At 46.0% G+C, this 27084-nt stretch overlaps 2 protein-coding genes across 8 annotated transcripts; one reads left to right on the forward strand and one right to left on the reverse strand.

Annotated features, from left to right (window-relative positions):
* Positions 1 to 641: 641 nt before the first annotated feature.
* Positions 642 to 1671, reverse strand: LOC127236555 (WAS/WASL-interacting protein family member 2-like). The gene is made up of 2 exons (XM_051204260.1): positions 1315 to 1671; positions 642 to 1238 (listed from the first exon to the last, which is right to left on the reverse strand). The coding sequence occupies exons 1-2, from the start codon at positions 1669 to 1671 to the stop codon at positions 642 to 644; spliced, it is 954 nt and encodes a 317-aa protein (XP_051060217.1).
* Positions 818 to 24659, forward strand: Nfya (nuclear transcription factor Y subunit alpha). 7 transcript variants are annotated; one of them, XM_051204314.1, is made up of 10 exons: positions 818 to 965; positions 10114 to 10256; positions 11560 to 11646; positions 15006 to 15152; positions 16982 to 17113; positions 17233 to 17338; positions 18299 to 18465; positions 18770 to 18943; positions 19805 to 19906; positions 22224 to 24659. In XM_051204314.1, the coding sequence occupies exons 2-10, from the start codon at positions 10182 to 10184 to the stop codon at positions 22275 to 22277; spliced, it is 1044 nt and encodes a 347-aa protein (XP_051060271.1). In that variant the 5' UTR covers positions 818 to 965; positions 10114 to 10181; the 3' UTR covers positions 22278 to 24659. The 7 variants fall into 7 exon arrangements, with proteins under 7 accessions (XP_051060271.1, XP_051060275.1, XP_051060273.1 ...); XM_051204318.1 differs by having other exon boundaries at positions 18317 to 18465; XM_051204316.1 differs by having other exon boundaries at positions 11560 to 11643.
* Positions 24660 to 27084: the final 2425 nt, after the last annotated feature.

The following is a 27084-nucleotide window of genomic DNA, read 5'->3' on the forward strand; positions in this document are numbered from 1 at the left end:
GAGGACTTATGGCTTAGAAGTCCCGAAGCGCTGTAACCAGAGTGGACCGAACTGAGGTGTGCTGCGCGCGGGCGGAGACAAGAGCGTCTTAGGGGAAGATCACCATCACTCCTAGAGGCGCAGGAAGTCTAAAGAAAGCGTCCCATTTTCTCCTCCTAGCCTAAGGAGGGTCAACCCTGGGATCCCATAGGAGTGTGTGCGCGGGTCATCCTTCACCTGCAAAGGAATCGGCCGTCAGCAGGCCCTCCTCCAAGCAGGGAAAGGTTTGAGATGAAACCCTGGCAGGCAGGAAGCCACAGAAGAGCCCCGGCGCGGAACCAATCCCGCCAAAGCCTTTGACTGCACGCTCCCAAGATGGCGGCCCCCACCGCTTACCGGGGCGGAAGTGAGCCTCTCTGGCCAGCCAGCTGAGCCCGCTCTCGATGGTAAAAGCTTCAGAATTTCCGGCGGCAAACTCCGTAGTCTCCCGCCGCCGCTCACACATGCGTACAAGGACGCCGACCCCGCCTTGAGAAGAGGAGCGCTTGCGCATTTGGCCCCAGGGGGGGTGTGTCCCGGGGCCGCTCAGAAACCGGCGGACAGTTGGAAAAAAAAAAAAAAAAAAAAAAAAAGGGAGAGTTAGCGCCTGCGTAGTACATCACTCAGTATGGCGCCTGGAGAAGGCGCCTGCGTAGTCCTCCGGCGGAAGGCGGGGTCAAATCCAGGAAGTGGGTGTGGCCCCCGGGACGCCTGCGCAGTGCTCCCCGGGGGGGCGGGGCCAGGCTGGCCGGGGTTATGGGGCGTGGTCTCGAAGGCGCCTGCGCGAAGGCGGTTGGAGGGAGGCCCGATTCCTCTTTGTTCAGATTCGCCATTTTGCGAGGCAGCGGCAGTGGCGGCGGCGGCGGCGGCTGGAGCCTCTGATTGGGTTTCGGGGTCCGGTACTGGAGCCAATCAGCGCGGGCAGCGAACCGGGGGAGCGAGGCACGGTGAGTATGAGGAGCCAATATCCAGCGGCCCAGAGCCGGCCCCAGCGCCCCGATTGGCGGGTCTCGCTGACCACTCAGGAGAGGCCCAGGCGTCCGTCGAGCCCGGGAGTCGGGCCGAGGCTGCCGGAGCCGGGGAGCCGGCTGCCCCGGCTCGGAGCCTGTGGAGGCCTGCAGGGGTCGTCGCAGCGTGGGGATGGCGCCCTGGAGCCAGGCTCCGCGGGGTCCTGATCCTGTCCGGGTGCGGATGGCGGATGCACCGCTGCTCCCCGATCCCTGGGTCCCCGGAGGGCAGGTGGCCGACCGGCCCGTTAGGGACCGTGGCGGTTTCACCGCGTCGTTCCGGCCTCACCCTCCGACCTGCCCTTGCGTCCCCACGTTCCGGGCCCCCGGGAGGCCCGTTCCTCTGAGCCTTGAGGCAGTTGGGCCGGCAGATTTGAAGCGAGGCCAGGCGGGGACGCGCTGCGCGGCCTCTGAGACCCACCCCGGGGCCGTTAGCGCGCCCGCCGCGCCCCTCCTCCCGGCCCGCCACCCCGGGCTCCATCCCGCCGCCGTTACCACCCCTTTCTGGCTCGTCATTTCCTCTCCTCCCGCCCCGCTCGGCCGCTGGTGCCGGCTCACCTCGGTGCTGGAGCCTAACCAAGCGCTCTTCCTCGTTTTGCTCGGTCTTTGGAACCTCGCCCTGTGCGAGACTGATAACCTCGTGCATTGTTAATGACCTGGGGACACATTTCAGTTACTGCTATCCGCGTCTCCTCCTGCGAGCCTTCTGCCTTGGATGCGCTCCGATTCTGTTTTCCTTTAACCTTTTGTGTCAGTGTCGGGCTCCACTCAGCTCAGCCCACTGCTGTCTATTTTCTCTGATATATTTCCAAATTCCGTGTGAACGTTTTCTCAACAGATGTTTAAAAACTTAACATTCTGAGTTCTTTTCCTGCGGGCCGAGGAAGCCTTCCTTCCATGCGCCGCTAGCTGCTAGTCTTTGGCGGGCATCACCAAGTGCTGCTAGGGGGGAGGGGAGAGGTTGAGAACCACGCCTGTTCGGTGGAGATGGGCTGGTGAAAATCAATACCGGGGGTTAGTGTTATGTAGGGGTCTAGTGCAATACCGGGAAGTGCCAGCCAGTTTTCATCGGCACACTTCTGATTGGAGGGTAATGTCCTCGGAGAGGAGAGCGCGCGTAGGCTGCAGATAGACAGTGCTGCTGGACTCAGCGACGGCCAGGAGTACTGAACGTTTAGGCGGGAAAGTCCAGATTGTGAAACCTTTGCAGATCTCACAAAGGAATTTGACTGGAGCTTAAAAGTGATGTAGAGTGGATTTTTCTCCCTAATGTCGAATATAAAAGAAGAAATTGTTGACCTAAGGACCTAACTGAGTTTTTTTTGGGTTTTTTGTTTGCTTGTTTTCTTTGCTTTTTTTTTTTTTTTTTTTCCTTAAGAAGAAAAGGATTTTTTTTTTTTTTCCTTAAGAAGAAAAGGATTTTTTTTTTTTTTTTTTTTTTGTCCTCCGGGCGGGGGACATTGTTTTTACTCAGGCCAGTCGAGTATCAGTTGTCATCATTTGATGGGAGCCCACTTTCTGGGTGTGGGGCTGTGGTTTCTTTAGTCGCACTTATTGAAAACTTAACTGGTGAGTTTGAGAAAACTAATCCAGTGCTCTTTCTGAGCCAAAACAGCTTATATTCACATTTTAGGAAGAGTTTTTCCTTTGTTAAATTGTTAATTCCCTGTTGCCCTAATTCGCTTTTTTTTTTTTTTTTTTTTTTTTTTTTAATTGCTGTGATAAGCACCACATGAAAAGCAGCTTGGGGAAGTTTATTTCAAGTCAAGTCAAGAATGCAAGCAGAGGCTATGGGGTGTTGTTTACTGCCACGCTCCTCACGGCTTGGACAGCTTTTAAGTTCAGGACACCTCCCCAGAGGTGGCACATCCAAGGGGCTTGGATGTTCATCAAAAAAATGCCACACGTGTTTGAAGGAGACATTTCTCAGTTGTTTCCTCATCCCCACGACCCTAGCTTGTCAAGTCAAGAAGTAACTAACCAGCACACCTTATTTCTTAGTTTTGCAATAGAAAATGGGTCTGCATTAGCACGGCTTCAGTCTTTATTTTTAAAGATAGAGTTGTCTTTGGACTCTGTGTTCTGACCTTAGTATTTTTAAATTGGATGCGTAGTTATACCCTCTGCCCAGGCGTGTGGAGCCTCCACTCCTTCATCTGCCTCTGCATTTAAGAAAAAGCAGTGCAGACTCACTTTCTCTAGACCCTGCCTGAGATTTGCCCTTGGAGTACTGCAGCCTAGGCTGCCATCGCCTAGCTGAGATCTCACATGTCACTTAATTCACATGACACCTCCTGACATTTTCCTTGATTTAGTCCCAGCTGGAGAATCATCTGTCCTCCAAAATTCCTGTTTACTTTGTTTTCCTCTTAGGACACTAATATACATTTTTGTTCCTTTTTGGACTTGAAAGCCACTTTAAAGTTAGAGGCTTCTATTATTTAAGTTAGAGGAAAGGGGCAGATTTGGGGCCTTCAAAGATCCTAGTCTGATGTTGGCTTGGGGTTGTCAAATCTGATGGCCTCCATTGCTATTATGCTCACTGTGGTTGCATTTCTGAACATTTCAGCTTTCCAGTAACTTCAGATAGACTACCTTTCTAAGCACTGCCCCACTGTTCCTGTGCCTTCTAAATGGGCAGGGAATGCTATGGAAAGACAGCTTCTGAGACCAGAATAAATCCATTCTCATTCATATTCATTTCAAGTCTCACTTCCAAAAACACATTCAAAATTTCGGGGAAGAGCCAGACAGTCTTAAATCCAGCTGGCTCAATTTTGTCATAATCTTGGGAGATTGAGAGTGTGTCTGATTGTGTAGAGGTTCTGGTGCCTGAAGTTGACAGAAGCAGGCACCTTGAGCAGCCCGAATGTCATGCTCCAAGCTCCATGGTTCCCTTGTTAATGCAGACTGGCTGCTGTACCCTCTAAAGTACAGTGGGTGCCAGTGGCCTGAGAGGGAAGCGTTTGTGTCAGCAGGGTTAACTAGTGACATCTAAACGCTGCCTGTTAACCATCCGTGCCCCCTTTGAGCTCCAAGGAGAAAGCCTTATAGGAAGGAGACTTGGGGCTAGTGAACGTATTGCAATACAGAGAATGTTAATCTCTATTTTTCACATCAAAGTGTAATCACTGTAAGGTTTTTTGGTGAGTTTTTAAACCTCTCTGTACTTGTACAGTCCCTACTTCAGGAAAATAATGAGAACTTTTGTTGCCCCCAGAAGGTTTACAGCTTGTCCAGCCAGTCTCTCTCCCTCTCTTTCTCAGGCCCAAGGAACTCTGATCTTCCTCCTCTGTCTAGGCTACTGTCATAAAAGTTTTATATAAATGGTGCCATTTATATAAATATATATATATTAAATTAAATAAATATATATTGTTTGTATCGTAGCCTTAATTTCATTAAAGACAGATACATTGTTAGACACAAGGTAAAATCTGGAAACATTGGGCTTGCTGTGGTGGTGCATGTCTTTAATCCCAGCACCCAGAAGACAGGCAGGTTTGAGGCCAGCCCATAGAGAGGGTTCCAGGACAACCAGGGGTATACAAAGAAACCCTGTCCATACACACACACAAAGGGAAAGCATTGGTTTCCCTAGTAGAGCTACGAAGTTTGGCTGATTTCCATAAGAATCAACTCACTCAACTGGCTCAGAAAAGGCTGGTATAAAAATCTGTAGATTTAGCCAGCTTTTCATCTGATGGGATTAATATCCAGAATATAGAAAGAACTCAAATTAAAAACCAAAATAACCTAAGCAATAAGTAGTTCCCAAAAGCTTACAAATGGCCTGTAGGTGTATAAAAATACCACACTGAACCAGCAGGAAAGTGCAAGTCAAAACTATACTGAAATTCTCACTCCAGTCAGAATAGCTGTTGTTAAAGCAATAGAGAATGGCGGTGTGCACCTTTAAACACAGCACTCGGGGGCAGAGGCTGGCAGAAGCCAGCCTGGTCTGTAAAGTGAATTCCAGGACAGCTGTTACACAGAGAAACCCTGTGCTGAAAAACCAGGAAAAAAAATAAGAATGCAATTGAAGATAGGATATAAACTAGTTCATCCACTATAGAGAATATATGGAAATTGGTGCATCATGTGTTAGGGTTCTCAGAAATAGAACTGAGAGACTGCATGTGTGTTTAGGTGATTTACAGGCATGGTCCAACAATGGCTGTCTATATCAACAGAAAGTCCAGGAATCCAGTCGTTGTTCAGTCCTTGAGGCTAGATGTCACAGCTGGTCTTCATATACACAGAAGAAGTAGGCTCTGATGCCAGGGAAGGCATGAACTTACCAGCGAGGGCAAGCAGTCAAAGAGCAAAAGCTTCCTTCTTCCATGCCCTTTAGATAGGCTGCCAACAGACGGTGTGGCCCAGATTAAAGGTGGGTCTTCCCACTTAAAATGATTTAATTTAGAAAAATTCCTCACAGGTGTGCCCAGCTGCTTGGATTTAGTTAATACTAAGAATGGCTATCACATGTCTTAAATTCTAAAGATACTAAGAACAGAACTATGATCCTGCTGTACCACACTGCTGGGTACCCCTGAAGAAAGCAGAATCAATGTACACTTGATTGCAGTGCCTTCTCAATCACCGTGTTAGGGAGTATGTATGCTCAATGGAATATTATACATTAAGAACAGAATTACGTTATCTCTGGGGAAATGGATGGAACTGGAACATCACAGTAAGGGAAAGAAGGTATGTTCAGAATTACAAACACCAAGTATGTTCTCTGATGTGTACTCTAGATTAAGACAGGGACAAAAAAGGGGGGGGATTATTTGTAAAGTGAAAATCGGGGTTAGAGTGTTCCAGACGGGCTACACTTAGTATAAAAACCATCACTTTATACAGTGAACACATGCTATAAAGCAGTAATCACTCACTTAGGTTGCTAATAAAGTAGTGGTTAAATTTAATTATGTTGCCTTTCATGTTATCTTTACATTGTAAGCCCTCACTAAAGGCATAGTGGTCTGTTTTGGTTATGGATAATGAGCCTGATTATTATTTTACTCTTGGTGTTTTGAGACAGGGTTTCTCATGTAGTTCTGAAGTTTGTCCTGGAACTTGCTCTATAGAACTGATTGACCTTGAACTCACAGAGACCCAGCTACCTCTGCCCCCTGTGTGCTGAGACTAGAGGTGTGCACCACCCCTGCTCAGCTCCTGGTTATTATTTTTATTGACTATTTTCCCCAACATTTTAGTGTAGAAATTTCTAGACAGTGAAGTTGAAAGAGTGCCCATGTACCTGTAACATTAGCAGCTGCCGTATTAAACGCTGATTTATCTTCCCACCTGTTGTTTTGTTTGGTTTTTTTAAATCACGAGAGGAAAACACTTAAGATACAGACAGAAAAGAATGGCCTTCTATCCAAGTACTAAGGGCTGATTAGTCCCAGCCTTGGTTGGCTTGTGAGATCCGACAAAATCAGGTGTGTCCAGGATGGTATGCCAGGAAAAGGATAAGAATGGCATTGGAAATAGTCTTAAAAATTGGCAAGTGGAAGCCGGGTGGTGGTGGCAGCGCACGCCTTTAATTCTAGCACGCAGGAGGCAAAGGTGGGCGGATCTCTGTGAGTTTGAGGCCAGCCTGGTCTTCAAAGCTACACAGAGAAACCCTGTCTCAAAAAACAAAACAACAAATTGGCGGTCTGTGCTGCTTCTGCCAAGCCGTAGAGCCTATCAATGGATTGGCAGTTTGGTTCTGTTATTTAATTTTTGCAGTGCTGGGGTCTGGGGAGACAGCTCAGTTGGTAAAGTATTTGCCGCATGAGCACGAAGGCCTGAGTTTGATCCCAGGATGTTAGAACTCTGGGTGTGCTGGTGAGTGTACAAGATCAGAGCTGTGAAGGCAGGGACAGCACAACCCCTGGGGCTCTAGTTCAGCCTGATTGGTGAGCCCTGTACCAATGAGAGACCTTGCCTCAAATGAGAGCGGCCCTGCGGATGCTAAGGTATACTAGCAAAAATGTTTATTCTGCAGCCTGTTCACTTTGCTAAACCTTAATTTCACGAAACTCGAACTCTGTGTGAGTTCGAGGCCAGCCTGGTCTACAGAGCTAGTTCCAAGACAGGCTCCAAAGCTACACAGAGAAACTGTGCCTTGAAAAACAAAGTGGGAATTAAAGGCATATGTCACCACCACCCCAGAGAGGGCTGTTATTTTTAGACTTGACCCCAACATCCTTAGCCACTAGGGTAATGTAAATTAAAATTTACCCCATCCCTCCTCCTCACCCAAGTTGAAATGGCTCTCATGTAGAAGACAAAGACCTACAGATGCTGTGAGGACAGGGAAGGGTAGCCTTGTTTGTTTACACTGCTGGTTTGTGGAAATGAGTGTGGAGGTTTCTCAAGAAATGAACAAGAACTACCATGTGACCCATCTATAGACCTGTAGGCTTGAACCCAGGGGTTCTATGAGATATTTGCACATTCATATTGACTGCTGTTCTAGGCATAATAATAAGGAAATGGAACCAGCCTAGATATATGGATAATGAAAATATTATGCATGTGCAAAATGGAATTTTACACAGCCATAAAAAAATGGAATGAGCAGGAAAAGCAGATAAATCTGGGAAGCGTTGCGTGATGGCTATTCTTGGTTGTCAACTTGACTGTCTAGAATTAACTAAAACCCAGCAGGTTGGGTGTACCTGTGAGGAATTTTTCTTAATTGAATTATTTGAAGTGGGAAGACCCATCTTTCATCCAGATCTTTTGAGGTAGAAAGACCCACCTTTAATCTGGGCCACAGCTGCTGGTGGCAGCATATATAAAGGGCTTGCTTGCTCTTGCTCTTCACTGGATTAGAGCCTACTTCTTCAGGATTCCTGACCTACACTGAACACCAGCTGAGACAGCCAACTTCGAGCACTGAACAACTGCTGGGTGCTCAGGCTTTCTGTTGGTAAACAGTCATTGTTGGGCTAACTGGATCACAACTTGTAAGCCACTGGTGTAAACCTTCCATCCATATAAATATATGTATGGGTCCATTCTGTTCTCTTCTCCAGAGAGCCCTGACTAATTCATGTTACATTACACCAGATAAGTCAGACTAAAAAAAAAAACCACACCTCCCTCCTAGGCCATAGGCACCCTTGCCTGTGTAAGTATGGGTGGGTGGAGGTCTTTGTGGGCAGAGATCATATAACTAGAAAGGGCACAAAAGGTGTAGAAGAGGTGATAGGAAAGCATAGGAGATCAAGGAAGTTTTAAATGTCAGCGTGTGGGCACACTGAATATTGTTAGGTGCCTTTCCATTTCTAAGGAGCAGCTGAAGCAGTTGACCAAGAAAAGGTTCGTTGGGCGCACTGTTTAGGCTGTGCTGTAAAGTGAATGTGCAGAGAACAATGTGGAAAGTTAAAAAGCGGCTCACTGGTCGGTGGTGGCACTTGCGCCTTTAATCCCAGTACTCGTGAGGCAGAGGCAGGCGAATCTGAGTTATGCCAGCTTGGTCTACAAAGCTACACAGAGAAACCCTGCTTTGAAAAATAAAAACAACAAAAAAGAGAGGCTCAAGAGAGAAAGACCCCATGCAACAGAGTTCAAGCAGAGGGGTTTTTTTTTATTAAGGGGAAAGGATTGCAAAAAGGGGAGGGGGAGACTGGGGGACAGGAGCCCCGGGAAAGAGGAAGGGGCCGGGAGGTGGGCAGAGCCCTTTTGAAAGGGAACATAGTGAATAGACTCAGGCCGAGCTCTCAGTGGCAGCAGCTGAGGGCCTGGCGTGTTATAACTGCAAAGGCAGGCCAGTAAAATGCCTAAATACTAACAAATAACAGAGGATTTGATGCTAAAAGGTTTTAGACACCTGCTGTGTGTGAGTCGTGAACACCCACGTAAACAGGCTCTGCTGCGTGTCCTTGTACCATTTCTTTGTCTTAACTGTCCTGGACTACAACACAACTCCCAAAACTTGCTAGAGCTTTACTACTTGGTGCTATTTAATGGAGTTTGAAACAGGGTAGCTCTAGGTGGAACTCTCAGGAGACCATCTGTCCTGGGACTCAGACCTACCTGCTGTTTGTTTGTAGCCAAAGTCGCACTCCAGCTAAGTTTCCTGGGACTTATGTGTAACCCAGACTGGCCTGACACCAGTGGTCATTATCTTACCTCAGTGGAGATTTTGGCAAGCAAAATCTTTGAACTGTTTAGTAACAAACCTCCAACCCCAGGTGGCTTATGGCATACATAGCTCCAGAGAGTAGCATGTTTGAGTACAAGTGTGTGATACAAATTCTCTAAAATAGGCCTATGGCCTTGAGGCACAAGAGGTGACCAACAGTGCCTCAAACTGTTAATCTGGTAATACTGAGTGATCACTTTTATTAGTTTAACTGGATTGAGAAACAGCAAATTAGTCAGGCAAACCTGGGTATGTAAGGGTGTTGCTTACAAGGGATTGCATCCTGGGAGCTCTGGTTTGAATGGATTAATTCCTTGGTGCATTTATATGATGTCATTATTGGTAGTTGGGGCCTAGTTGGAAGAAGTGGGTTACTGAGGGGTGTGTCTGTTCTCGGGGACTGTTGTCTTATCCTGGCCTCTTGGAGTATTCTTTTCTATGTCCTGTCCACCATGGTGTGAAATGTACTTCTCAACCTCACACACCCACAGTGGATAAAATCCACTAAAAGTGAGCTAAAAGAAACAGTTCCTTTCTCTTGTTAGGTTCCTGATCACAACATCACAGATAGCTAATATACAAGGTAAGTTGCCAGGACAAAAATAAGTAGAAGCATTTTTAAATGTGCACATCCAATGCCATGTTTCTTGGTCTGTTGGTTAGTGTTTTTGAGGAAGGTTTGTATAGCCCAGGCTGTCTCAAACTCTGAGCCTCCTGCCTCAACTTCTCCAGTGCTGGGATTGTGGGCGTGCACTGCCGGTATGACTGTAACATTTTATGACTCTGCTATATAATCTTTAAAAAATATTGAATATATAAACATCTCCTTGGGTGTTTTTTTATTAATGTTGCAAATAGTTAGAAAATAAATTATTGTGTCTTAAAAGAGAGCCTTTACTGATTGACTCATTTTAGGTTTTTTCCTTCCCCTTCTCTTAGGAATCCCTACCTGGCAGCTGCTTGGGATCTATAGAGTGAAGCTTCAGAACTCTTAACGTGGCTGGGCCATGGAGCAGTATACCACAAACAGCAATAGTTCCACAGAGCAGATCGTGGTGCAGGCTGGCCAGATTCAGCAGCAGGTATGGGATCGAGTATACTTTGACCATCACAGTACCACAGCTGGTGATGTTGCAGGCTGTTTGGGGTTACTCAAGTAGAAGTTCTTGGGTCCTATCAGACCTAGGTCTCGTGATTGTACTGTGCTGGGATACAGTCTGTTGATCACTTTAAAAATAGGTTGGCCTTTGTAGCTTATTGAAATGGAAGTCTGCCTTTCTCTGGATTCAGTCTGTTTGTTCTCCTTCTTTTATGCTAACTTGTGATAAAATAAGGGTTTAGCCACAACAGACAGTAGTCAGAGCCACAACAGACAGTAGTCAGGGTTCAGGCAGTCTACTGGTCTGTTCTATACAGACCAGAGTTTATTCTGAAAAGTTGAATGTTAGAATAATACTTGGGTGCTGCTCTATGGATAAGTACATCCTGAAAAGGAGCTCTGTTGCCAGCTTCTTCCACAGTAAATCTGACCAGTTGTGTGAATTAGTACACGAGAACATTTGCCATGTTTTTACCTGGGTTTATAGTAGGGAACCTTCTCTTCCCCCATTCCTGAGCTTTGGGATAAAAGGCATTGTTTCTATTTGATGACAGGCCAGTACTATTGTCCTGGGTGTGTTTTCTCCTCAGAATAGAGGGAGGGTGAAGGAAGGGTTGATGTTGAGTTCCAACCCACTGGTGGGGGTGGGGGCTACTCTGAATGAAAGGGGGGGGTTAGCTGAGTGGTGGCTCCAGCCTTCCTAGTCTTCCTTATCCACACTCTGCTGTGCACTGGCAGCTTGTTGGTGTCTCTCTTTCTGGAAGGACTTCCCCAGGATAGGAAGTAATGCAGCTTCCTGAAGGCATTGCCTCTAAATCAGTCATTTGGATAGAAATGTCTTCATTGGGGACATAGAAGCTGTAGCCTCCTGAGACTGGAATTTGAAATGCCTTGACTACTTCCTTCTTCCTTGGTGATGCAGTTAAGCCCCAGAAACTCTTCACTGTAGCTTCAAGGCTTTAAAGCCTGATGGTTTTGTTCTTATGACAAGACAGTAAAGAAACGTAGGTATGAATGTATAGCACTGGGATAAAATTCCTATTTTTGGAAAGAAGGAAGGACTGTATTATAAATTTGTGTTTGAAGTCATAGAAGTATGATGTAAGGTGCTCTCTGGGTATGGATCTTGCCATATGACAGACAGCTTGAATATAGGCGTCCACCTTTGTAGGCTCCTGTGAGGGGTGAAGCTTTTCAGAGACACTCCGCCTCCCTCAAGTGATCTCAGATCTTGAGCTGTCCGTTTCCATCCTGATACAATCCGAGCTCTTCCTGTTCCTTCTCAGCAGCAGGGTGGTGTCACTGCTGTCCAGTTGCAGACTGAGGCCCAGGTGGCATCCGCCTCAGGCCAGCAAGTCCAGACCCTCCAGGTAGTGGTGCCCTCTCCGAGTCTGTGTGCATACCTGCATGAGCATCGCCTGTCCACTGCTGTTTGTGTTTGGGGCTCAAGTTGAATGGCAAAGTCGCATGCCTTTTGTGCTGCTAACCTGTCTCCAAGTCCAACATGCCAGTGTTCATGCTAAGACATTGATGCTGTATCTGTCTTCTGAGAAGTACATGCTGAGTGTGTTGCTTTAGAAATGCCAGGAAACAAGCAACAGGAAGACACTGTACAGGTGGCTTAGAGCATACTCAGATGCCCGTCCAGCCACTTGGTAAAGTTTTGTAAATTGTATTACACTGGAGAAGTGGGTGTGTACATGGATAGACTTGGCTGCACAGTGTTTGTTTTTGCTAAAAGTTCAACCTGGCTTCTAAACAGTCATTGCACTGAGCAAAGTTCATCTTAGGACTGAATAACTTTCCTGTCTCATTACGAGTTCTGCAGAGGTGATTGTATATCTCTTGGATGGGCATGTGTAAGTGCTAGCATAGGGCATGGTGGTGCGTGCCTCCTGTCCCGGCACTTGGGATGTGGAGCCAAGAGTATTGCTGGTTACAGTAATATGCTTTAAAAAAAAAAAAGAAAGAAAGAAAGAAAGAAAGCTGGAGTTAACCAGAGCTGTTCTTCACTATTGTGTATGGTCACTTTAAATATCCTAAGTTCCCTTGAAAAACAAGAGTAGCAGCATTGGTCTTTTCTGGGTCCATTGAGAACTAAAGATTTTGAGAAATTGTCGAGATTCAGATGCCTGCCCTCCCTGTCTTCCTCCACTGAATTGGAATGACTTAGCGGGGCTTCCAAAGTCAAACTGGCATCTCACTTTGTAGTTGGTGCTGCTGGGATCCTCTGGGAGATGATACCCCTTCCTGTAAGACAGCTCTTCTCAACTTCCTAATGCTGTGACCTTATACAGTTCCTCATTGCTAATTCATAACTGTAATCCTGCTACTGTTTTGAATCGTAAGTAAATATCTGTGTTTTCTGATGGTCTCAGGCAACCCCTATGAAAGGGTCATTTGATTCTTTTATGGGGGTCATGACCCTTTTAACCTGCCCTAAACCCACCACCTAGTAAAGTTTGGTGATGACATGTGGCCAGTCCCACACATAAATTAAGTTGGTTTTGTCTTCCTGCACAGTTGGCATCTCAGCAAGTGCAGCAGCTTTCTGTCCCTGCCTGCTTCATCTTTTTAATACGTGAGGTGGTGTCTGGGATTGTCATTAACCACTGTAGAATTCCCATTCTGTTAACTGTGTGGGTTCTGTCTCGTGCATGAGTCCTTATCATCTGTTGTAGACACAGTGAGCTCTTCAGAGTTTCACATCCTTTATCGCATGCATATGTGTATATATATACATACATGTATATATATATGAAATATATATATATAGTTAGTGTGGGGGGTGATGGATAACCAGAAAATTATCAAGTGTCTTAAATTTATGTTCACTCTAAGAATGTTTGCTATGCAAATGTAAAGACCTAACTTTGAGTCTGTAGAACCCACATAAATATGTGTATTTGCCCCTGTAGTCCCTACACTAGGGGCAGAAACAGACAGAACGTGGGGCAGGCGGACTAAATCAGGGAGCCGTGGTAGACTGCCTCACACACAGCAGCAATGTGGTGACCAGGAGGCGACATCCATTGTCAGCTTCTGGCCTCCCCTTTCACCCAGGGGAACTTGACAGCCTTACAGCACACAGTAACCACAGCTGTGCTAGCTTAACTACATCTAGACTGCATTGAAAAGAAATGGGAATTTCCTTCTACAAGTCTCATCATTTTAGGAGAATTTTAAATAGTTCTTTCTCTCCTTCTGTAGTAAGGCTTTTGATAATTTCCTAACACAGCATACAAAAATTGGTGTAGCAAAGGAGATTTAAATGGAGAGTGCAAGCAAATAAGCCATAAACTCTTTCAAAGTCGAGAGTTTCTCGGGAGAGCCCTGAGGTTGGGCTACTCCTAGTGGTTCTAATGGAGAGTGATAGTAGAGAGCCTCACCAGCTTCCTTATCTAGGATAAATTAATCAGTCATACAGTTGATCGATGCCGTTGGAGTAGACTGCTGCCAGAACTAAGAACACGTATTTTGGTGTCTTGTTACAAATAGTTTCTTCACGCAAAGTCTACAGTCAGTGGGTTTGTCCTGTTACTCTTCCATCCGCACTTCCAAAGCAGTTCTGCCCTGACCTCTGAAAGGCATTCTCCCTGAGTTTTCACATTGGGGTTCAAGATGACAGCATTGTAGCCACTTCTTTTCTAGAATAAAGACTTGAAGATTGGAAGTCATTTACATACAATAGCTGTCTGATTTCAGTGTTTCACTGCTTCTGATAATTAAAATAACTGAAAAGATGCAGTATGCAGAACTCTACTGTGATGGTCACAGGCTGACTGTAAGTGTTTCTGGAGAGTCTTGCTTTGATTTGATTTTGAGACAGGGTTTTATCAGGCTTACCTGGAGCTCACTGTGCATCTGTCCTCAAACCCATGCTTCTGCCTCAGCTTTCTGAGTGCTGGGATTACTGACCTGCCCAGTCCATGAGTCTTTAGGGCAGACTCCTTAAGCAGCAGTCAAGTGGAGGGGAATGTTCATGGTTCCCCTTTGCGTGAGGCCTAGGAAGAATGTTCAGGTGAGCTTTCGGAGCTCTTCCTATTAAGCCTCTAAAGTTAGGGCTGCCCTCTGATTCACTTCTTAGTTCCCCACCACCATCACCACCTCCCTTCATTGCTGCCTTTCCAGCCTTTGGCAGAAACCGTCCTTAGGTATCAGTGTGAGAAGGCAGTTTTCGTAACTTGACTTTCTCGGATTCGCCCTGTTTTTGCTGATAAATGCATTATTGAGATTTTCCAGATTCTAGATAAGTTCCATTATTTTTGACTTTTGAATATCCATCTTGGCACTTAACAATATCAGTTGTCTGAAGAACATAAGACTGACATTCTTGGAGCTTCAGAGATGACTCACTGGTTAAGAACACATTGCTACTGCAAAGGGTCGGAGTTTAGTTCCTAGCACCCATGTGTCAGTTCCGGAACTCAAGTTCCCAGGGATGTGACACCCCACTCTCTGCAGCATATGCATATAACCTACACACACACACACACACACACACTGGGAGGCATGTAAAAAGACTGACTTTGCCAGAATATCTGAGTTCAAGGCCAGCTGGCACTACATAGACTAGAATGACCCTGTCTGGGGGAAAGAGGAGGACTGACTTCCCTAAGTCTGCCTTGCCTCCTCCTGCCATCAGGAGGACAGTTCCAGTGACCAGTGAATGTCTTGGTGAAGCCACTTGTGTCTTACGCTGTTTCATTGTTGGTGTTTTATTTCATTCTAGGTCCAAGGGCAGCCATTAATGGTACAGGTCAGTGGAGGCCAGCTGATTACATCAACTGGCCAGCCCATCATGGTTCAGGCTGTGCCAGGTGGACAAGGCCAAACTATTATGCAAGTACCTGTGTCTGGAACACAAGGCTTACAGCAGGTGAGTAGTGGATTATTAAGAATTTAGATTATGTATCAGCAAAGTTTGGTATGACTGTGAGTTAAGTAGTACTCAAGAGTCCTTAAGAAAACTTGGGCAGTGTATACTTATTTAGCCTAACAGAAAGATCCCAGAATGTCTCTAAGACATGAGGCCATGTCCTGATTCCCTTCTCCTTCCCTTTTACCAGGAGTCAGTCAGCTGGGGAGCTGGAGGAACTTGAGGCTCTAGGCATGTCTTTCACGGACTCAGGCTAGAAGGTAGCTGGGAGGAATTAGCTGAAAGTAACCTCCCAGCTGATAGATGTGCGAAGCAAGGCTTGATTGAGAGGGTCAAGGAAGAGGCTAGACCATAACAGAGCTGGTAAGAAGGGAGATGGAGGTCTGCAGGTGGCCACGGGTAAGGACTTGGTGTAAGTAGCTGGGCCCCCTGGGTTTTAGGTTGAGGGTATTCTTGAGAATAAAGTACTAGAAATTTTGAGTTGTGGGGCCTCCCTAAATGTTTGCTCATTGGATCTTTAAAGGTTTGTATCCAGTGGTCAAGGAAATAGGGTTCTGTACATTGAGTAAAATGGTGGAAACTTTTCCCTTTTGTCAGTTACGAGATTTCAAAGAAAAACTTTTAAAACTTGGCAAGTTTCTGATGACACGTCTAACAAGGTTTGGATACCACACAGGATCTCCTGCTTTCCATACTTGCTCTGTGAGGTTTGACACTCCAAGAAGTGTGGAAGAGATAGATGGACATTATTGGCAATACTGAGTGGTGGTGAGGGATTTGGAACTGAATTAAGAGGAACATAACAATATGTCATATCCCTTTATCTATCTACTGCTGTGTAACACATTGGTTACAGCCAGAAGCATCCTGTATGAATTAACCTATGGTCTGGCTCACAGTTTAAGGCTACCAGTCCAGTATGGTAGGGAAGACATGGCGTGGCAGCAGGAACCTCAGTCAATCTAACCTAGAAATCCCTCAACAGACATGCCTAGTGCTTGTTTTCATGGGGATTCTTTAGCCAAACAAATTGATGATTGTGCATTTCAATTTCTTTGCCTCGAATCTTGACAGCTGATCTCTGTCTCTCTCAAGGACCTAATAAAAGTGTTGACCTTGGCTGACGTTAGCTTAACATTTGAATTGGAAAGAATATATTTTGAAAGCTGTTTTATTCATTTATAAAGCACACGAATATTTTTAAGCAAATGTACTTTAAAAAAAAACCATGCCAGCAATAATTGTCTATTTTTAATGAATGTATCGATTCTTTAATTGTTGATATCCCAAACAATATTATTATTAGATGGCTTGAAAAACTGAAACAAGCTTTTCAGTAATTGATAGCTGATATTAGAATAAGACTTCTGTCCTCTCTCAAAACATTTATTACTCTGTTGTAGTTTTGGGGACAGGGTCTCATGTACCCACACACTAGCCTCAAACTCACTGTTTCCCTAAGACTGGCCTTGTATACTGATCATATTGCCCCTGTATTTCCTAGAGGGATTTATTCAGCTAATTTGCAGAAACCAAAGGAGTGAGACTAGAGAGATGGCTCAGTGGTTAAGAACACTGACTATTCTCCCAGAGGACTCCGACTTGATTTCTAACACCCACATGGTGGCTCACAGCCTTCTGTAATTCCATTTCCAGAGGATCCAACTTCCTCTTCTGGCCTCTGGACACAAGGCGCACACACACATTGTGAATGCATACATGCAAAGCAAAACACCCATACACATAAAATAAAAAGCAGAAACAAAAACAAGGGAGCAAAGGGATTGTGTCAGTTTTGTGCCAACCTTTTTTTATACTCTCTTGCACAGATACAGTTAGTCCCCCCTGGTCAGATCCAGATCCAGGGTGGGCAGGCTGTGCAGCTGCAAGGCCAGCAGGGTCAGACCCAGCAGATCGTCATTCAGCAACCACAGACTGCAGTCACCGCCGGCCAGACTCAGGTGAGCCAGTCATTAAGCCATCTTAGAAGAGTGTGAATGCAGAGGAAAAGTATCAGATGGACTTGGGCTCTCTGTGGGCCTTTGGCCTTTGTTGAGTATGTCACTGTTTGTTTCTATAGACACAACAGCAAATTGCTGTCCAGGGACAGCAAGTGGCCCAGACTGCTGAAGGGCAAACTATCGTCTACCAGCCAGTTAATGCAGATGGCACAATCCTCCAGCAAGGTAAGCTACCGCTATTGCCCTGGGACTTGTCAGGGCATTAGTTTTAGCCTTTGAGTACTTGTGAGTGCTTCAGAGTTGTTGTAAAGTCCACGTCACATTTAAACAACAGGGTTCCCAGCAGATCTCCAGTGACTGTCAGTTCTTGTCAGCATATATGATCAACCCATTGCTACTTGTAAACTAGAATTCCTAGACTCTAGTTCTAGGCCTCTACATCTGTTTATATATAGTTGTTTACTTTAGAGTCTAAAGCACTTCTCAAAGAGCCTCCACCCAGCTAAGAAGATGTGGGCGCGTGCGCGCACACACACACACACACACACACACACACACACACACACACACACACACACACACACACCCTAGGAAGAGATGCATGAACACAGGAAACATGCTCAAAGTAGACTTAAATGCTTTCGAAGCTAACTAATTCCAGAAAGGCTGTCTGAGTCAGATTCCAAGATGGTTTGGTTCAGACCAAGATTTTGCAGTATGCTAGATGCAGAGAGCGCAGTGGATGTGTGTTCACACAGGAGAGCCAGGCTGGACAGAGCCTTGGCAAGGTCTCTTTCCATGTGACCGGTCTTCATGCTTCCTGCCGCAGATTGTTTCCACACAGAAAAGCAGCGGTGGCGGCTGCATTGCTGGAGGGGATGGTGCTGTAGTAGGAAGGCCTCCACATCATCATGCCTTTTTAATCCCATTGGTAGAGTCTGCAGTATGGTGGGTGGAAATAAGATGTATGCAGAATTGGGCCCTTAGCCCATTAACAGAAACTTCCAGAAAGGAACTTAGACAGACTGCACGGCAAATGGAGGGAAGGAGTAGGGGAGGGCATTTTCTTCCTTCCTGGTGCTTGCCGGGGCTTTTGTCTAGGTTACGGGAGCCAGGTGGAAGGGACTAACCATCTTCCCTTCTTTCTGTTCTGTGTGCCTGTTTTTTTGTTTTGTTTTCTTAAAGTTACAGTCCCTGTTTCAGGCATGATCACCATCCCAGCTGCCAGTTTGGCAGGAGCACAAATCGTTCAGACGGGCGCCAACACCAACACAACCAGCAGTGGCCAAGGGACTGTCACTGTGACACTGCCGGTGGCAGGCAATGTGGTCAACTCAGGAGGGATGGTCATGGTAAGGAAAGTGGCTTCCCCGTTTCTGCTGTTTGGCGCTAGAGCTTTCCACAAGCTCTCTATCTGAACTGCAAGTTGATGTTTCTTGTGAAGTTGGTTATGGTGTGAACTTCTTGGAGTTGAACTCCACCCCTCGGGCGCTAACAGGGGTCTCCACTCACAAGATGCATAATTAATTCACTCTGATGTCTACCAGTGTCTTAGACTATTCAAAACACTGGAGATAGATGGAAGATAGATGTGAATGTGCAATTTTATTTAGAATTTTCGTGCTGCTAATAAGGTCCGGTCTCCTGTTGATGCAGATGGTGCCAGGAGCTGGCTCTGTGCCTGCTATCCAAAGAATCCCTTTACCTGGAGCAGAGATGCTGGAAGAAGAGCCCCTGTATGTGAATGCCAAACAGTATCACCGCATCCTTAAGAGGAGACAAGCCAGGGCGAAGCTAGAGGCAGAAGGGAAAATTCCAAAGGAAAGAAGGGTGCGTGTGCCGTGGTGCAGGAAATAAATAGCACATTTGCTGTGCCTTGTGTGACAGTCTTGAAGCCGGGCAGTGGTGGCTCACACCTTTAATCCCACCACTCGAGGAGGCAGGGGCAGGCAGATTTCTGAGTTCAAGGCCAGCCTGCTCTACAAAATTACAGCTAGTTCCAAGACAACTAGGGCTGTTACACATAGAAACCCAATCGTGGTGTCGGAGGTCATCTACGATATGCTGTGTTTCCTTGTCCCTTCCAAACAATGCATGCAGGTTGCTATCAGAACAGTGACATTTCCCTCTTTCTCTTGAAAAGAAGTCCAATAGGGTGCTTGTACATCAGTGTGCAGGCATAATGGCTGTTGTGCTCTAGCAAAGGGTATAATAAGAAAGGGGCCCTTTCTTTTTAAAAGAGTTCATCCATCACATTAGCCACCATCCAGTGACCCAGTCTAACATACCTGCAGAAGTAGAAATGGTGTCTCCTCCTGACCTGCCATTTGTTCGACCAAAGCATGGTGGGTTGATGAAGCAGAGGAAGGTTTGATGCTCTCAGGACAGTAACTATGATCACGTTTCCCTCCTGTTTGTTTGTTTTTGAGGCAGAGTTTCTCTGTGTAGCCTTGGCTGTAGACCAGGCTGGCTGCAAACTCACAGAAATCTCTCTGCCTCCTGCCTGGTGGGATTTTTTTTTTTTTTTTTATGGTGGTTATGTGGCCACCAGCTGCCTTGCTCTTCAGGGCTTTCTCCATCTTCGTGTTCCTTTGATTGCCACTGTCTGAAACTTTCAACAATTGACTGTGCACTAGGTCATTTCTAGCTGGCTAGCTCTCACAGTTACGTGGTCTTATTTTCTTTCTTCAGAAATACCTCCACGAGTCTCGGCACCGACACGCCATGGCACGGAAGCGCGGTGAAGGGGGGCGGTTCTTCTCTCCAAAGGAGAAGGACAGTTCTCACATGCAGGTAGGGAGATGAAGTCCCTTTCTGAGCTGCCCGCCTTCTCTTTAGCAGCAGCCGGCCAGCCTCCGTTCAAGGAAATGTGTCCTCCACGGAGTGTTGTTGGTTAGCCGCTTCTTTTTAAAAGCACTGGAAGTTTTGGCCTTTGCCTTCTTATTTTTCTGAATTTTTTACTTTATCTTCCTCTCGATTCTTTTCCAAGGAAAAGTTGTATTTTATTTTAGCATGCTGTATTAGAAGTAGGTGACATTTAATATTATATGGCAGGTCTTGTATTAAGCACCCCAGTAAACTTTTAGTTGTTGTTATTTTACTAACTAGCAACTTCAGGTCCATGGGATACAAATGACTTCTCGTCACCATTTTTTACAGATGAATATGTGATATGAGTTTTTGAGAAATAAGTAACTCTATATGTATAAAGTTAATACTTATACGCTGAGCCTGCCGTGGTGGTGCAGACCTGTCAGCCCAGTTACTCGGGAAGCTGAGACAGGAAGATAGCAAGTAGAGGCCTGCCAGGGCTATTGAGTGAGTTAGAGACCAGCTAATTTTGTGAGACTTGGTCTCATAAAGGGCTAAGGGTGTATAAGCTAGCTCAGTAGTGGAGAGTGTTTGACTGGCATGCAAGAGGTTCAACCCTGTTTCCTCCACAAACAAACCCCTTGACTGAATTCATATCGAGGGAGTAGAATTCACTAATTACCTCTTGGTGTTTCTGAATCCATATGTCCAAAATGGAGTGGTTGGCTCGTTAGTCTATTACCCAAACCAGTGACTCATCCCAACAAGTGCCTTGTTACCACCCAGTTATTAAAGTTTGGATGGTTTGGATTCTGAAGTTTTTGGCTTTATCTCTGAAACATAATTTGAGACAGTTTGCTCCTCCCCTGCTAACTGATGTCAGCTTGGCCACGTCCTCTTTGGTTTGGATTAATTACTATGTCCGCTATCTTCCCCGCTCATCGTCTTCATGTTTCCACATCTTAGCGTGTCTTCTGGTGTCACCTCTTTAGCCTGCCTTTGCTTTTTCAGCCATCTTCTGCTGGATTTGTGATAAAATACCCCGAGTCCTGGCTGTGGCTAGTAAGCTTGTCTGCCTGTTTCTAGCTTCCTTTGTTCTTTTTTGTCTGCTGTTTACCCATATATCTGTTCTACCTGGTCCTTTGTCTTTGCAGTTTCCAGTCTGTAACGCTCTTTTCTGCATCTTTTTGCATGGGTATCTCTTCCTACTACATAGCCTAAGCTAGACTCAAATTTGCAATGTTCCTGTCCCAGTTTTCCAGGTGCTAGGATTGTGGGTATATGCCACCACGGGCAGTTTTTGTCTCCCCTTACTTTTAAGCCTGCTTAGCTCTGAAAGGCCTTTAGCCTGCTCTCATCTCTAGATAGAGCTCTTTTTACTCCTGTATTTTCCTGCAATTTCTTCCTTTTCTTTAAAATACAAAAATCATCAAGAGATTTCTCTTTTGTCCACACTGCTTCCTTTACTGGAATGTAAGTTATATCAAAGTAGGTTTTATTCTCTTGTGTTCCTTGGGTTTAGCTAAGGATCCAGTTCTGAACAAATACTCAGTAAATACTGGTTGAGTTAATGAATTCCTTTTGTTGGCTACTTCGCTAGCAGCAGCAGCAGCAGCATGGAATCGCTCTGTTCTCACAGTCTCTTTAGTTGACCACAGACAGTTCTGTATCAGATAGTGAAGGCTGTTGTAGTCCACTTAAGGCAGCCTGGGCTTCCTTGCATGTCCACAGGTGCGCACTTAACGGTTTCCTTCGGTCCTGGTGGTTTTCTCCTTCCGCGTGACAGCCCCTTTATTCTTGTTGCTATCTGTGAGTGCTCATTAGGAACTGCCAGCTGTAGGCCATTGCATTAAAGGATTTCCTTTTTCTCCAGGCTGACAGGAGGGTCTTAGTAAGTTTAGCCTCTTCAATGTATCTCTTCACACGTGGAGTAGAATGCTATTAGGATTCCATTATTTTGAGATCATCATATATAAAATAACGACACAAAAATACAGCATAGCATGCATGCTGCTTGCTCTGGGTCTTTGTCCTAGCCACCCAAGTACCTATACCGTTAGGGTAGCACAGGTCAGGGTGTTTATGAATGCAGTGCTTGGTGGGGAGTCAGGCCAGGCCGTAGTGCTTGTAGGGAATGGGTCTGCTGCCTCTTCTTTGCTGGTGGAGTTGTGTTTCATTGCAGAGGTTGAGATCAGTCTGGAGCTTCCCTTTACTTGAGTTGTGTGGGTTCCCTGGGGAAAGTTGTAAGAACCAGGAACTCCTGCTACTGATGTAAAGGACTATTGTGCTTTCTTTGTAGGATCCAAACCAAGCTGATGAAGAAGCCATGACACAGATTATCCGAGTTTCTTAACCACAGGGGGGCGGCAGAGCTGATCAGTCACATTCGTCTCCACTGTTTCCACTGTTCTTGGAAATGGACCGACTCTTCCAATGGGACGCTGACGACTGCACTCTGCCCTTTCTCAGGACAGAAACTGCTTAGCTCAGTATTACAGCTGCAGTGATGGCTGATGAACTGAAGTTGCAAGCCTTGTCTCACCCTTTCATTCAGGACCTGTTTCAGACTGTTGGTGACACTGACCTTTGTGAATTTGGATGATACAAGGAGGTATTTACTGGCCCAGCATTACATACACAAGCACTTACATTGAGTGGTATAAGGCCAGCTAGTCAGCCATCGCAGTAGGGGAGAGCAGCCATCTCATCCTGGTCTACAGTCAAGGCAGCCACAGCCCATGCCTTCCTGTGAAGTCTCACCAGCATCCATCCCCTGGGGGATGTCCACCTGGCGGATGCATGGGCACTTTGCACTCAGATGCCTCCCAAGCAAAGAAGCTTCGTACCACGGCATGGAGCAGTAGGCTGGGCTGCAGTCTTCTGATCCGTGTCATGAGAGCCTGTCCGCCCACATGCTAGGTTGGTGTGTTTTACTTCGGCCAAGAAAGTCCAAAGAGGATCTTTTGGACTCAGGATAAAAGGATAGGAGACCTTAAGGATCTAAAAGGTACATCGCTGAATCTTTCTAGCTCTGGCTGTGGTCTGCTCATCCCTGGTAACAGGCCATCTGGGCCGTCCGTCATTGGTACTGGGTCACTTTAACACTTTAAAGACAGTTTAGAGAGTAAGTGGACCTTGCAGCAGATTTCCCGGGAGAGAACAAAACTTCGCAACATCTGCGCTCAAGTATCGACGTTTACACTTGTTCCTCAACAGAGGCAAACCTAGGATTCTTAATCATGGGCTTTATGACAGCGAGTAGGGAACAAAAGGATCTTTGCATCTCAGTCCAGAGAGCAAGTGTCCTACCTGCCCGAGTGCTGCCAGAGCATGATTCTCCAGTGGCTGGGTACCAGGCATGGGTCTAACGCTGAAGACCGAATTACTCATAGAAACACTGACAACCTTCTGCCGTGCACTAAAAGGGAAGTTGGAGGTGTGCTTCTTACATTGTGTGAAAAAGCAGTTGGGGCCGCTGTCCTGGACACAGACTGGAGGAGAGACTGGGCTTCACCCCTGCCTCTTTGTGCTGGCCCAGAGGGTGAATGTTCTTCCCAAGGCAGCTGATTTCTTTGGTGCCAGTTTCCACTCATTTTCTCCTTTCTCTGTAGGGATCAACTACAGACCTGGAAGAAGATTCCTGCGGGGTCAGGAATTGGGCCATAGTTCCCAGGGTGAGCTGGGCCCTAGAAATCCGTTTTCTGGACAAGCACTCTACCACTGAGCCACACACACATAGCCCAGAATCTGCTGTGCATACTGAGGCCTGGAGGAGAAAGCCACAGTTGACTTTTCAGAAGGGTTGGCTGCCTGCTCTGCAATCAAAGTCAGATGCAGTCATTCCAAAGACTTTGGGGGTTGGTTAAAATACCAATCAAGTCTGAAGACATGCTTTGACTTTGTTCTGAGTTAAAGATGGGAAAGATTTTAACCTTATAAAAGAACATCACAGGGAGACCAGTTTAATCGGAGAAGCAGGAATTAAGCCATCGCTCCCTTCTCCCAGGAATCTTGCCATTTTCTCCTGGCTTCCAGATGTCAGAGGGGGCTAATCCTTTTTTAGTAAACTTACTAGAAACTTCCGGCTCTTCACACGAGCTTTCTGATATTACTGAAAACCGTGAGGAATTTCTACCTTTGTGGTAGTGAGGGGAAGGAAGAGTTGAGGGATTCCTCAGGCCTAATGTCTAATGCTTACGCCAGCAATTGTAGAATGCTATTTATTTGTGTCTGTAAGTTTTGTACATACCTTAACCTCATATTGTTGCTGAGTTTCATTTTGAGGAAGGCAAGTTTGAGTTTTAGTTCCTTTGAAACAGATGCTTGGGTTTCCCTTTTGTCGCTGCATTGCAGTAAGCTCCTAACCCTTTTGTTGTGGTCGTTCTACCTAACACAACGCAATAGCCCGTAGGGGTGGGGCCGAGTTTTTGATTTTGTTTGTTTCACTTAGTTCTTTTTGCTTGTTCTTGGAATTGTAGTGATGGCTTCAAAGACACAGAGTGGGTGGAGGAGTGGGCTGCTGGTCCACTGCATCTCTGTACTTCCTGAGCAGGACGACTAAATGTATATATTTTAATTGCACTGGTAATGGGACACGCCAGCCGCTAGACACTGCACCGATAGCTTCTCATGGCTACAGGGTGCCTGATAATAATGTCTTGATTTTCCTTTGGGACTCAACTATGTAGGTCTCCCCGCCAGCAAGGGGAGTACAGGTGATCGATCACTGATGTCATTGCAGTTCTTTTTTTTTTTTTTTTTTTTTTTTTTTTTAATAAATTTATAAAAACACTAAAAATATGTTTGACTTTGTTTTGTTTGGCTTTTGGGGTATTTGTTGTTTTGGTTTTTATTGTTGGGTGATACTTTTTGGTTTTTTGTTTTGAAATATAAATTGGCTATGTAGCCCAGGCTGGCCTCCACTCCCAGAATGGATGACATCTGAGGAATCAGCATACCCTGTGTCTGAAAAATTCATCATGTTTAAGTTGTGACTTTTAGACCTAAACATTATCAGGTGTCCGGCCTCTCATTATGGTCTCTTAATTGCCCCCACCCCCGGATCTCATAACCATTAGACGTCAATAAGTAAACCTCTGAGTAGTATTAGCCTTTCATCACCAGAACAGCGCTGATATGTGGGGCTGGGCAGCTATCTCCATCTGAGCCTGGGGGCCTCGTTTCAGCTCTAGGTACCACATGCCAGAGGCATGGTGGAGCTGAGCTTAATGTTGGCAATGAGGATGGCAAAGCAGGGCAATCCTGGGATTTGCTGAGCAGCCAGCCAGCAAACAGTCCTGAGGAATAATGCACTAAGGTTGGCCTGGCTTCTGTACACACAGACGCACTTGCAAAGCACACACAGCCCGTCAGTACTATCACTGCTTTATGATCTCCAGAAATCTGGAAACCAAGTCTAACTTCTCCATTTATCCCAGGAAGCTCTTGGAACCAGGATGGAGAAAAAAAAACAGACCCTGGGAACTCAGTGAGATGCAACAGGCCTGCCCTGCCAGAAACCAAGCCCTCCCACGTGAAAAAGGACTGGTAGTGTTGAACAGCTTTAGTCTAATTCTTACACTTTGCTTTTAGTCACCTGGGTGACGGTAGGACCTATCCTTAAGTTCTTAGGTGAAGCAAATTCTGTTCTCGTGACGGAGAAAAACACTGGTTCCCATCCTAGGTACCCTGCTTTATTCTAGCGCTATCCTTAGGTGTCACAGAGCCAGCATGGAAGCTATGCTCCTCCTGGGTGGCTTCTGGAAAGCCCATTAGGATTGCAAAGGCTATGGGAAACCCACTTACTCCCTGCTCCCTGACAGATAGGAAGATTCTATTTGGAGGATCCCTCTGGTTCCCTGTCTGGGACATGAGGATACAGCACCACATGTCTCTATAGTGGTCTGAAGAGTTCTTATCAGCCCTCCAGGTAAAGCTGGGGTTCCAGGCTTGGAAGAAAGGAATTTCAGAATGAGTCAATGACAGGGCATGTCCTCCTGTATATATGTTTCTCATTGGTTGATGAATAACACTGTTTGGCCCATAGCCAGGCAGGAAGCATAGGTGGGGTGATCAGACCAGGAGGATTCTGGGGAGACGAAGAGAGGCCATGAAGAGACTCCAAATGTAGAAACCCGGAAGGTAGGACGCACCAGGTGTTCTATGGTAAGATAAGGCCATATGGAAATAGGTAGATTAGCAGTTATGGGTTAATAATCGAGACAAGGCTAGCCAATAAGAAGCCCTAGCCATCGGCCAACAGTTTTATAATTAATACAGCATCCATGGGTTTATTTGGGGCAAGTGGGCTGCGGGGCCAGACTGGAAAGAAACTTCAGCAACAAGTCAAATATGAAGCATAGTGTGAAGGGAGCTCAGGCAACAGGAAAGTAGCTTTGTCAGAGCCCTGGGAGGTCTTGTGGCTCTCTGAGGCACATCTCTAAAGCTTGCTAAGAACACCCCTCTTTCTGTCACTGACCAGAGAGTGTAATTTGTTATGAGGCTAAAAGTAGCTCTCTCGTTAAGCAAAGCTCTTTTGGAGAGATGGCTCAGCAGTTGAGAGGTCTTGCTGCTCTTGCAGAGGACCTAAGTCAGCATGCAAGTTTGTGGCCTCATAACCCCCTGTAACTCCAGCTCCTGGGAATCTTACATCCTCTTGTGGCCTCTGCAGACATGCTCTCATGTACACAGAAACACACTCTTAAATAAAATTTTTAAATTCTGTGGGGCCTTGACTCCAAGATGACTAAGGGAAGAAGAAATAACAGTTGTACCAAAAAGGGGGGGGGGGTCCAGCCACGTAGCCATGCTGCATGAACTGTCTGAGGAAAAGGTCATTCAGAACATTGCAGAAGCCTCTGCCACCAGGGACAATGCTTTTGTTCTTCCCAAACTGTCAAGCTGCATTTCATGAGTGGTGCAATTCATACAGAGCAAGGTAGTCAGGAACCTGTCTGAAGCTTGGAAAGCTGGGCCACTGCCACAGAGCCATGTAAAGAGCTGGCTTCATAAGGACAGAAGAAAAAACATGAAGAATAAAGTGGAAGTTATACTTTAAGTATATAGAAAGCAAGATTCATACACAATTAAAAGTCCAGCAAGGTGTGTCACCCTGCCCACCACGGTCTCAGCCTCAGTGTCTCGGGCAAGGTCACTCAACA

Source organism: Phodopus roborovskii, unplaced genomic scaffold, assembly GCF_943737965.1.
Source record: "Phodopus roborovskii unplaced genomic scaffold, PHOROB, whole genome shotgun sequence".
In the NCBI taxonomy this organism is placed as follows: Eukaryota; Metazoa; Chordata; class Mammalia; order Rodentia; family Cricetidae; genus Phodopus; species Phodopus roborovskii.

What these genes read in the sequence shown, in the direction of transcription:
- LOC127236555 (XM_051204260.1), bottom strand. Translation starts at nt 1,671, where the DNA reads ATGCACGAGGTTATCAGTCTCGCACAGGGCGAGGTTCCAAAGACCGAG. An exon ending in ACGCAAGGGCAGGTCGGAGG is followed by an intron (nt 1,239 to 1,314) that starts GTGAGGCCGGAA and finishes CCGGGGACCCAG; the next exon opens with GGATCGGGGAGCAGCGGTGC.
- Nfya (XM_051204314.1), top strand. Translation starts at nt 10,182, where the DNA reads ATGGAGCAGTATACCACAAACAGCAATAGTTCCACAGAGCAGATCGTG. An exon ending in CTGGCCAGATTCAGCAGCAG is followed by an intron (nt 10,257 to 11,559) that starts GTATGGGATCGA and finishes GTTCCTTCTCAG; the next exon opens with CAGCAGGGTGGTGTCACTGC. An exon ending in AAATTCCAAAGGAAAGAAGG is followed by an intron (nt 18,944 to 19,804) that starts GTGCGTGTGCCG and finishes TTCTTTCTTCAG; the next exon opens with AAATACCTCCACGAGTCTCG.